The sequence below is a fragment of the Sceloporus occidentalis genome, unplaced genomic scaffold, assembly GCF_023333645.1.
Source record: "Sceloporus occidentalis isolate IW3139 unplaced genomic scaffold, rSceOcc1.0.p SCAF_2, whole genome shotgun sequence".
NCBI classification, from domain to species: Eukaryota; Metazoa; Chordata; class Lepidosauria; order Squamata; family Phrynosomatidae; genus Sceloporus; species Sceloporus occidentalis.
Window position 1 is genome coordinate 115,025,040 of NW_028316982.1, and position 12,496 is coordinate 115,037,535.

General features: G+C 40.8%; 1 protein-coding gene across 1 annotated transcript in view; it reads right to left on the reverse strand.

The window, feature by feature from the left end:
• The window catches only part of LOC149318895 (tetraspanin-14-like), a 52,925-nt gene that overhangs the window by 39,332 nt on the left and 1,097 nt on the right, over window positions 1-12,496 (reverse strand). Inside the window, exon 2 of the mRNA XM_089510642.1 lies at window positions 390-487. Coding sequence (XP_089366768.1) covers window positions 390-470 — 81 coding nt within the window. The 5' untranslated portion in view covers window positions 471-487. The remainder of the gene's footprint in view (window positions 1-389; window positions 488-12,496) is intronic.

Sequence of the window (12,496 nt, forward strand, 5' to 3'; positions counted from 1 at the left end):
TTATGTTCCAGTCCACTACCATATTTTTTTTAAAAAAAGAGCCCAGTAGAAAAGGATGCCACTGAATAATTTGAAAGCCTGGAGGTAAACACTTGGAAGAAATCTTTGCAGGTAGGTTTGTAGTCTGGAGCCAGAAATGAATGGGTTCTAAAACCCCTAAAACTCCAAATCCCCCAAGAAGTGAATCCCACTGACATATTATTTGACAATTAGTGCTGCCCAGCTCCAGTCACATTCCAACGCTCAGTGCATTTACTTTGAAACAAGTCTTTAATTTAATAGAAATCTTCTTTTAAGATAAGGCATGAGTACCATCTGAAGAATGGATGATATCTCATTTCACTAAGGTGAACTTTCTCTTAAACAAGATCAAGAGTCTGTATACTTACCCAGAAGACTATGTTGTAGCTGAAGAGCAGATATTTGTACCAACAGCTGATTTCAGCAGAAGAATACCGGTAGTAGTGCATCTTTTACAGAATGGTAACTGTAAAGAATCCAGAAGAAAAAAAAGAAAGAAAGGCCCATTAGCAAGACCAATATTGTGGCATTTCACTTTTTCATATACTTCAGTGTAATATGATCATAGGCGAAGCATAATTTTCATTACTTGAGTTTACCATACACACTTGACTATAAATCGAGAAATCTATGCCCCAAAATTAACCCTAAAATCCTGGGTTGACTTATATACAGGTCAATAACTAGTACTGCTTAGATCCTAAAACAAGCAAACCTGATGCCCCACTCTTGGTGCTACAAGGCACTATGTTTTTCTGTGTGCATATGTGAAAGAGGTTCCCAGTCCGATTTGCAAGACTTCTCTTCCTGTAGAAAAAACACCTCTTTGAACACCACTTGCTTCCCTCCCCAGTCCAATTTGCAAGCCTCCTCTTCCCGTGTAAAAAAAACACCTCATTCAACTCCATTTCCTCCTGTTCTCAATCTGATGTTAAAACCTCTCCTCTGGCACCTGGGAATTGGTGTTAGGTGGTTGGGAGAGGTCCAGAGAAGGAGGAGGAGAAATGGAAGTGGTATTTTCCCCTTTCCATCCTTCCTTATAGCCCCCTAAGTTTTACCCTCTACTTATCCATGAGTGATATCAAAATCCATGGTTTTGACCCTGAAACCTTCCCTCAACCTACACATGTGGTTAACTTGTACATGAGTATTTATGGTAGTTGGTTTCAGCAAGTGACTGACAGCTATGCCATTTTTCTCAGAACAACTTTCCACTGAGTTCAATGGGACTAATTCCCAAGGAAGCTTTCATGGATTTGTCATCTAAGATGCATTCACAGCTTGTCCAAATAGGACTATTTTATGTCCTTCCAGAAATCTCCTTACTTTTTAAAAACAAAATGCCCCACTTTGTATTGCTATAAGATTTTTTTAAGTTGTAAAAAAACAGAAAAAAACCTAAGGTGGCCAAAGTTAAACAAAGCAACAAATAAGATAGTGTAACGCGCCATACTGCCAGCTGCTGTTCTTATACTTTCAAGAATCTTAGTGCCAGAACCTGTGACAGAAAAGATCATCATCATAGATTTTCTACAGTACTGCACTTTTTGCCTCTTTTGTGGCTGTAACACTTTCTCTAAAATAATGCCTAACTAGTATTTGTTATTGCTGGTTTCCCCCACTTTTAGTATCTAACTCACTCCTCCCTCAATCATAGAATCATAGAATCACAGAGTTGGAAGAGACCGCAAGGGCCATCTAGTCCAACCCCCTGCCATGCAGGAAATCAAAATCAAAGCATCCCTGACAGATGGCCATCCAGCCTCTGTTTGAAGACCTCCAAGGAAGGAGATTCCACTACACTCCAAGGAAGGAGTGTGTTCCACTGTCAAACAGCCCTTACTATCAGGAAGTTCCTCCTAATGTTGAGGTGGGATCTCTTTTCCTGGAGCTTGCATGACTACCAAATATTTTTGATTTATTGAGCAAGTAGGATAATGTAAAATGAAAGCAGAAGCTTCCATACTTCTAATGGCCATGCAGGCCATGAGGGATGGAGAGGTGTGGAGGCCACTTGTACAGAAAATCAACTCATTCCTTTCACAATAAACCTCTGCTTACCTGCTCTCTAAAGGTGCTATTCACACCTTTTGATCAAGGTTCTATTCATTGTGGTGCTTTCTGGCAGACAGAACTCTGCAGAATGTTTGTGGATTGTAAACTATTTCCTTCTCCTTTCAGGGATTCCCAGCCAAGATGAGATTTATGTGCTTAAGTGACCTTGCTCTATTTGCAGTTATAATAAAAAGTCTTTTTTATTCCTAGATATTTTACCCCACTTTCTCTCCAAAAAGGAGATTCAATATCATTAAAAACACATCAAAACAAGCCATCAACCCCATCCTTTCCACTCAGCTTCTTAAATAAGGATGCTGGGACTCACACTGACAAACTGGAGGACCTCTTTCTCAGATAAACAGGTTGTTTTGGGGCAAGGGAATTCTATTATGTAGGCATAATGAAATACGTTCATGTTTTCAAAGCAGAGATCTCAAATAGTATGACTCGTCATACAATTTTGCTCTTCCCGAACATGTTTTTTCTACAAAGCTATTTATGGGAGGTAAAGGTCCTTTCTTATCTAACATCAGACAGCCACGAACTCACTGTCTGGCTCTGGCCACATAATTTTCTCTCAGCTTTAACTCCCAATCTGTATAAGGGAATGAAAGGAAAGTATGGACTGTCTGCATTTGGGAACCTTTTACTGCACATTTGATATCTGGCCTTGGAAAGGTCATTTTTTTCACAACCTGAACATAGTTTGCTCAGCTGCAGGATCTTGGCAAAAATATAATTTTATTCTCCAGTTTCTTGAGGGTAAAGCCTTTATTTATTTATTTTAAAAGAACCCTAAAATTACACATAACCAAAACATCCATTGCTGAATGTGTGAAGCATGAAATTCTTGTTCTCTTTCTACTCTCCTTACCAACTCCATTTTCTCCACCACCCTCTAGCCACCACCACCCAAAGCCACAATGCAAAAAAAGAAACTAACATTAAAGGCAAACAACCTCAGTAATCAAATCCACTATCCCTCAGACAGTTACAGAACTGATGGGTCCCTAGCATGCGATTTAAAAACAAAATCCACTTGGGGAAGTCCAAGGTACAATCATTCTTGCCCAAAGATCGAGAGGTGGTTTTTTTTCTCTTAGACAGCTGCAGGATGTAGTTGTGGAATGCAGGTGTACAATAACATAACCGAAAGCAACCTCTTAGTAGAAACACAGTCCAAAGGATTAGCCAAGATGCCACTCCCTGGATTCAATTCACAAGTTAACAGCAACTGTGCCAATACAGTACCTTAAAATGTTAACATGGCAGAGATTAGTTAAATTTCCATATTCACACGAGTTCCTGGCTTCTAACTTTCCAATATAGAAGCTGCAGGATGCTGGGTTGGTTCTCCTCTGACATTCTGACAGAACTCGGAATGATATTTTTATTAGTAAGTATTATTACTTGCTAATGAATAGATTTTAAAAGTAACTCACTAGTGTTACACTTTGCATTAAGAATAGCACATTGCTTACAAGCCTGCTAGAGTGTTCAGATTGTCTGGAGAGACCCTTCTCTCTGTCCTACCACCCTCTCAGGCTAGTTTTGCAGGTCCAAGGCAGGGGGCCTTCTCATTGAGAAATTCTCAGTGGCTGCTTCCAGGCTCTGGAACTCCCTCCCTAGAGAGGCCAGGATGTCTCATCCCTGCTGTCCTTTCAGCAGCAAGCTAAAACATTTTTGTGCCATCAGTCTTTTTAAAACTGTCATAGGCTAGGGTTTCAAATGCTGTGCAAGGTTTGTATATTGTATACAAGATTTTTAACACACTGTAATATTTTCAATGCATAACTGTTTTAACTTGTAAAAATGTTTGATTTTTTAAAAAAGTTATACTCATACTTTTTCAATGTGTTTGTATTAAATTTGTTGCTAGCTGCCCTGAGTCCCTATATCGGGAGAAAGGCAAGATATAAGTAAATAAAATAATAACTAATAATACTTTTGCTTTCCATTTTTTTAAAAAAAACCTCAACATTGTCCCCTCAAACCCAACATTTTAGGAGTAAGAAATACAAATTATTCATTACAGCTTCCAAAAAAGTCCCCCCTCCCAAAAAAAATAAAGATTAAGAAATAACCAAAACTATCATTTCTGTGTTTGAAGCAGACTTTGGCTTGACTGATAATGTCATACATATGAATATATCTATGAGAGATGTGCAAAGAAAAAACATTTGCTTTAAAGGAGTTGAGAACTCTAGACACTTTGTAGCTCTGCAAAATAATTTTGCCTACAGGGGGTCTTTGGTGTCCACTGGAGTTTGGTTCCAGTACATGTCCCTTATACAGAATGGCAAAATCAAGGTTTACTTTTTGGAATATATTATATTATATTATATTTAAAATCATTTTCAAGCCAGCGATGGTTTGATCTGTGGATAAAGAATCTCTGGGTATTGAGAGCCAACTGTATTATCATATTTGACACCCACTGTATTCCTTAATAGGTAATTGAGTACTTTACGTTTTAGTGCTAGTCCAAGTGGTGTTTCATCTGTTCTACTGGGGAAAATGTTTTTTCAGATATCTTGCCACACCATCCAAAAACTGATTCCTGCCTTCAGCTATTATTTCCTGTCTTCTTCCAGCTTCCTAAGACTGCAATCCTAGCTGCACGTCATACTCAGAACTGTGCAGGAGCAAACTTTATAAGAGAGATGGGCAACTGTGGCAGGTCTCAAGACCATGTGTACTTCTAAAATGCAAGAACAAAACCAGAAATGTTCAAAAGTCCACTTCGTGAGGTGAGTAATAGGTATTTCTTAACATCAAGCGGCAGGGGTGCTTGTAATAGATTTTAAAAGTGCATTGGGGACTTCTAGGAGAGGCAGTTCACCCCATTGGGAGTGGAGGAGTTAAAAGAAATGGCAGTTTAGGAAATGTGGTCTCAAGGACCCCACTCTGCCTATCCTTGCTTGATAGCAACCTGTATAAGATGGGAGGTCATCATCCTTCCTTCCATTTGCAAGTCTTCTCATTTTGCCATCCTATCTCACATTTGTTTCAGCTTCCTGTTGCCTTCATCCTCTCACTGCTATTGCTACAGTGGCTGCTGAGCTGACTCCACCAGCTGCTTGGTAAGATAAACTTAATGCAGTCACTTTTTCTTAGTGCCTAAAACATCAATGGCACTACATAACATAAATACTTCCTCCTTGTGCATGAGAGCAAGCAAGGAAGCCAGATGACATGCCTCACTGCTCTTCCATTTTCAGCAGCCATATAGCACGCATGATTGTGTCACACACTTCCTCCAAATGCCCTGAAAGGAGAGGGGGCAAGTGGCAATTTCCCATCATATCCTCCATTTTAAAATGACAAGTGGATGAGGCAGGGAACCAGAGAGCAGTTGGAATGCTGTGCCAGTGCCAGCAATGACTGAACTTGCCTTTTCTTCCTTTTCCCCAAAATATTTGGGGAGGAAATCTACCACCTTTGATAGGTGACTCCAGTCTTCTGCCTGACTCACTCCTTTTCAGCTCTCTACAAAGTCTACAGAGAGATTTACACAGACCTCACTCTCACATGGCATTTAAATGGCCAATATGCAGCTAAGACTTTCCACTGGAACAAGCTCCCTGTATTTATGCCATATAATTTTGTTTTCTTTGTTCAGAAAACTTGCCACCCATTTTTCTGACGCATCCATATCACTTGCAGGAGCTTACAACAATTAAACAAATCACATAACCGCAACAACCATTATCAACAACTCTTGTCATCACCCTTATTTATACCCTGCCTTTCCCCTAAAATTGCAATATCTCTGAAGTATCCTCTATCACACAACACACTTACCTGGAGTATTCACCAGTTCTGCACGCTACCCTTCCTCCAGGGAGATCAAGGGTTGCTCTACTTTATTCTTACAAGTATCCTATGAGTTATGTTAGATTGGACAATAGTGGCCTGCCCAAGTCTGCCACATTCCCAAAAGTCCCTTCAAGGCCGAAGGGGGGGGGGGTGTTGTTGTTGTTTTAAAGTCAAGTCTTTCTGATCCAAACCCCTCACTATCATCCATCCTACCACATTGCTCCTTCTATCACCGACAGCAGCCAGTATGCCTAGCTGGGAAACTTTCTCCCACTGTGCCTTTTCCAGAGAGGCTCTGCATTCATTTGGGACTTCCCCGTGACCTGTCTTAACCCTTTTATTGTACAGAATAGAATGGTCAAAGACTGCAAAGAGTTACACAAAGAACATCTGCTGTGGTAGGACAATCAGTCCTTGGTGTTACCAAGGAGAAGGCAACAGTTCAGGGTCACATCACACACATAAACCAACACCTTCGTGTGTGTGTCCTTTTCAGAAAGGGAGAGAGAAGTCAGGGCCAGCTCACCATTAAGCAATCTCAGGCAGCTGTACAGAACATAACATTGTGAAACATGTTGCCGCGGTGAGCAAAAGCTGCAACAGACTTTCTCATTCCAGTTCCATCTCAACAGGTATGGTCAAGAAGACCATGTGCGAGAAAGGAAGGATTGGAGAGCTAGTTCAATGGGGAAGCCAAAAAAGAGGGGAGAAAGCCAGGTAAAAGAAAGGCAAAGTAGGTAAGAGAAGAGCTCAGTCCCTGTACACATGGTTACATGAAGAGCTGCCATTCAGGATCACTTCATCCATATTTTCCACCTCTAAAATATTTTCCATGTATTTTCTTCTGCTGCAGTTTGGTGCAAAATATGCATATAATGAGAGCTGGAGTGGGTAGGTAACAGCCACAAAACAGGGCAGTTCAAAGACACTATAATCATAGAAATCAGTAAAAACTGCCAGGCATTTAGGAGTTGGAGCTTGAAAAAAAGGTGATTCAGAAAGGGGAGTTTACCACAGCTCTGTTTTTTCTGAGGAAACTGTTTTTAGACTGGGTTCCTTCAGAAAGATTAATCATCCTAACCAGGGCACATAGTACAACTGAAACTTGGCAACTGGAATGATTAGTAATAAAATCTGAAAACAACCTTGTCTTTCACTATGCCACAAAAGTGCATTTCAGGTATACAAAAATGAGGAATTTTTGTGCCATCAGGACCGTTTCCCTTGACCAGACCGTTTCCCTTGAAAGCAACACTGAGAAAGTATATGAAATTAAGTTTTCATTTAATATAGTCACAACACACATAAACATTCAAGGAACTTTATGAATTTGAATTTGTCTGAGCCTTTCGACCACATTAAAAGACTTTTTGTTATCCCCCCCCCCCCCCCCGCTTCATTCAATCAATTTCTTTATTTCAACTATTTTGAACTACTGGACCATTTTTTAGATAATATACAGCAGGCTAAATTAGCTTGGCTCCTTGCAATATGCAGCACATGAATGAGAACTATCTGGAAAAAAAGACCTGCTTGTTAAGAACTGGGTATCAAATGCTCACTTTGTCTTGTATCTGAATGGCCCACATATTTTGATCCCACGTCATCAAGAAACAGACTGGGGACGAGGAAAGCCAGTATTGTACTCATTGGCCTTGTTCAAACAAGCCTCTTACTCAGATGCATGGCCTTTGGGGAGCTCTTTCACACTACACAATTATAACACTATGATTCCATTATGGTTTAGTGAAATCCTAGAGCAGTCTGGTAGAAAATTTTAACTACTCTTCCTTAGGTTCCCTGTTCTAGGAATTCATGCAATCTTGCCATGGCAGCTAAAGTTAAATGATAGCACTGTAACTGCATAATGTGAAAGGGCCCCAGATTTGGCTGGACTGCAACCCCTCATCCTTCTACGCTAGATCAGAAATACAATCCTACCCTCTTATTTCTTTACCCACTAATCGAAATTTGAGAGATCATTTGCTCAGAGCTGTAGCCCAAACCACAGATACCACATTGGTAATAACTGGTACCTTGAACTCTATACAAAAGCAAACTTTACATGATATTTTTCTATTATTATTATTACTATTATTATTATTATTAAAGGTAACAAAAACAAAAACAAAGTTTAACCATATTACATATCTATATGCATACCATTATAATAACATCTGCCATTAAATCTTACATAATCTCTTGTTATTTTTTTCTTTGATATACATCTCTATACATCTTTAAGTATTTCTCTTACTATTGTTTCATCTTTCTTTTCCATACATGATACTTTCTATATGATTCATCACATGGGAAGCAGTCAGGCAAAGACAATCACAAAGGAGTCACCATCCGAACTGTTCCCTCTCCACCACAGGGACATCAGTCATCAGCTGCCTGACAAATCTACAATGATCTGTGTTAGTATGTGTGTTTTACTGCATTTTGATGTTACTTTTAAGCCATCCTGGAAGGCTCTGTAACCTGAAAGACAGAATATAGATAGCAGTTGTTGTTGTTGTTGTTGCTGCTGTGTGATTTCAAGTCCTTTCCGACTTATGACAATCCTAAGGCAAATTCTCCATGAGGTTTTCTTGGCAAGTTTTGTTCAGAGGAGGTATGCCATTGCCTTCCCCTGAGGCTGAGAGAGAGTAATTGCCCAAGGTCACCCAGTACAGACCAACTAATGAATAAGAACACAGAGCTAAAAAAAATCTGAAGTGATACACTGACATCCAGGCAAACGTTGACATTTTTATTACTGTAGAACAGTATGGGTAACAGGGCTACTGTCCATAACTCTCTTTGGTGATACAGTCAGCCCTCCATATCCAAGGATATTTTTATCCACGGATTTAAGCATCCACAATTTGAAAATATTTAAAACATAGGCAAGTCCCCAAAAGCAAATCCTGATTTTGCCATTTTATATAAGGGACACCAACTTACTATGTCATTCAGTTTAATGGGACTTGACCATCAATGGATTTTAGTACCCATGGGGGATCCTGGAACCAAACTCCAGCATATACCAAGGGCCCAAAGTATTTGTTTGCACTAGTCACGCAGCAGAAAAGCAGCACTCAACATGTGATCAGTTTACAACTCTGGAACTCTGTTGGTATGCGATTGCTAGATGGTTGCTCTGAGTTTCCTAACCAGCTACTGGAAAGCGGGTGCAAGAACTCAAATGGCTTTCAACAACAGAAGGAAGATTCACACAAGGAGCAGGCTCAGACCTTATGGGCAAGATGAGGACAATTTGGCAGTATAATTCCATTTTCAGTGGCAACTCTTTCATGACTGCCACACTGACCCTTGGTAAACACCAAATATAGCCACTCTAACCACTATGCCCAATTGCATATCATGTGGTCTGGTGAAGGAATGCTAGAACAATTTCTTCCTTCTCTACCAGTCTGTTACAGTTTCATGAAAGGTCTTCTGTTCATCTGTGGACATCATATAACAAGTACAGTGGGCCCCCACATTCACTGAGGTTAGGGGCTCATGACCCCCATGAAAATGGAAAAAACAAAAATAAAAAACCCCTATTTGTTTTACCTGAGAGAACACCTATCTAGCAATCTCTATGTCCTCCGGTGCAACTCTGTGGTCATTCTATGCAGCAGACGCTGACCATAGAATCAAATTGGAGGACCTACAAATGCCTAGAGAAATGTTTTTTTTCTAGGAATCTCTAGGTCTTCCACCAGAATTCTATGGTCAATTTTCAGCAGAGTTGCACCAGAGGATCTAGAAATTCCTAGAGACAACATATTAATCAAATATGTGGATAAGCAAATCCACAATGCCCAAAGCTGCAAATGCGGGGGGCTGACTGTAGGCTGGAGTACAAAGGATGGAGAGTTATCTCTAACTTCTACCAGAGCACTCACTCACTTGCATAAGGCTACCAGGAAAGCTATTAACTAAACAGCTGCTTTGACATAAAACAATGATGCACACTGACAGGGCCAAAACTGAACATGGAATAGTTTGTAGAGTAGCAAGCTTCACTGCCATATTTAGACTGATTAATATGCTAATGTTACATTCTGCCAAGACAGAGGGGAGAAGAATTTCATTTACTTTAAGCCAGATGTGGGATGTAAGCTCTCCAAACTCAGATCTACTGAATCCACAAGGTCTCCTTCACACACAGACATGCCATTTCCCAGCTAAATACATTGGCTCTGAAATAAACGATCCGTCAAGAAGCAGACTACAGAGCAGAACAAAGTTTTTTCTAATGAACTGTGGAGAAACTAGTACTTGGTGTCTTGGCAAGCAAAAGCAGGAATGGTGCATTTAACACATCAGCATATCAGTAGCAGAAACCTTGGAGGGCTAGAATCATAGAGTTGGAAGAGCCCACAAGGGCCATTCAGTCCAAACCCCTGCCATGCAGGAACTCTCAGTCAAAGCATCCCCAACAGATGGCCATCCAACCTCTGCTTAAAGTCCTCCAAGGAGGAAGACTCCACTACACTCCGAGGGAGTAAGTTCCACTGTCAAACTGCCCTTACTGTCAGGAAGTTCTTCCTAATGTTGAGGTGGAATCTCTTCCTGTAGCTTGCATCCACTGCTCCAGATCCTAGTCTCTGGAGCAGCAGAAAACAAGTCAGCTCCCTCCTCAATATGACAACCCTTCAAGTATTTAAACAGGGCTATCATATCACCTCTTAACCTTCTCTTCTCCAGGCTAAACATCCCCAGCTCCCTAAGTCTTTCCTCATAGGACATTGTTTCCAGGCCCTTCACCATTCTAGTCGCCCTCCTTTCGACACGCTCCAGTTTTTCAACATCCTTTTTAAATTGCGGTGCCCAGAACTAGACGCAATATTCCAGGTGGGGCCTGTCCAGAGCAGAATAGAATGGCACTATTTCTTCCCTTGATATAGACACTATACTTCTATTGATGCAGCCTAAAATCGCATTGGCCTTGTTAACTGCCGCATCACACTGTTGACTCATGTTCAACTTGTGGTCTACTTGGACTCCTAGATCCCTTTCACATGTAGTCTCATTCAGCCAGGTGTCCCCCCATCCTATATCTGTGCATTTTATTTTTCCGCCCTAAGTGCAGTACCTTATTGAATTTCCTTTTTGTTAGCTTTGGCCCAGCTTTCTAATCTGTTAAGGTCATTTTGAATTTTGATCCTGTCCTCTGGGGCATTAGCTACTTCTCCTAATTTGGTGTCATCTGCAAATTTGAAAAGCATGCCCTCTTTTCCTTCATCTAAGTCATTGATAAAGATGTTGAACAGCACTGGGCCCAGGACAGAGCCCCGTGGGACCCCACTGGTCACTTCTCTCCAGGATGAAAAAGAGCCATTGTTGAGCACCCTTTGGGTTTGGCCGGTCAACCAATTACAAATCCATGTAACAGTTACCTTGTCTAGCCCACATTTTACAAGCTTGTTTGCAAGAATTTTGGTATCCCCAGGGAGTCCTGGAATCAAACCCCAGCAGATAACAAGGGCCCACTATATAGTGTTTAATTGTAAACCACTTTCAGTTCAACTTGTGGATGCACAGAAAGTACACATATCAGTAAATAAGCTTAAAAGTCACAATGGCCTGTTACAGACAGCCAAAATAAAGCTGCTTCAAGTCACAGTGGAGGTATGGTGTTTCAATGATGCATGCGTCCTAAGAGTCCAGAAGCCACACCAAAGCCACGCTCCAGTCCTTAGGGCTGGAGTGTGGCTTTGGTGCGACTTCTGGACTCTTAGGACACATGCATCATTGAAACACCATACCTCCACTGTGACTCGAAGCAGCTTTATTTTGGCTGTCTGTAACAGGCCAATGATTTTTGACTCAAAATGAATTGGCACTGGAAGGTTCAGATTGGATGTTCAGGCTGCAATCCTCATCCGGGCATAAATCCCAGTAAATTCAATGGGACTTCCATTTGAGTTGATACAGAGTGATGCCCTGTTAGTTCTGAAAATACTCTTGCAAATCTTTACTCCTTCTTACCTTGTTATTTGATGCAGAGAGTATCACACTTGGGAGCTTCATTCTAATGTATCAGGCTGGACCTGCACTGCAGAAATAATCCAGTTTGACACCACTTTAACTGCCCTGTCTCCAAACTATGGACTCCTGGGATTTATAGTTTGTTGTGGCACCAGTGCTCTCTGACAGAGAAGACAAAATGTCTCATGAAACAACAGGATTCCCTAGCATTCAGCCATGGCAGTTCAAGCAACATCCAACTGCACTATTTCTGCACTGCATATCCAGCCCCAGGAACCAGATTTCAGACCTCATCCAAATCTTTCACCTGAAACCAAGCATATGACTAAGCAATCCAAAAAGCCAACTGAATTAGCCATGGGTGGGACAGATAAGGAATAACTTTCCATTCAAAACAGCAACAGGAACCCCATTGTGGGAAGACAGGAAGCAAACTCTCTGAAAAAGTAGTGGAAGAACAAGATCCTGTTTTCATGGAAGGGTCAGAAGGGTGGAAATAAAATAAAAAGAACTTCTCCAGAAGGTTTATCCTTCTTGTTAGTTAAGCTGGTCCCTTTAAGTTGCTGTCGAAGGAAAAACTCACACAAAATTTGTTTCTTTTTTTAATAAA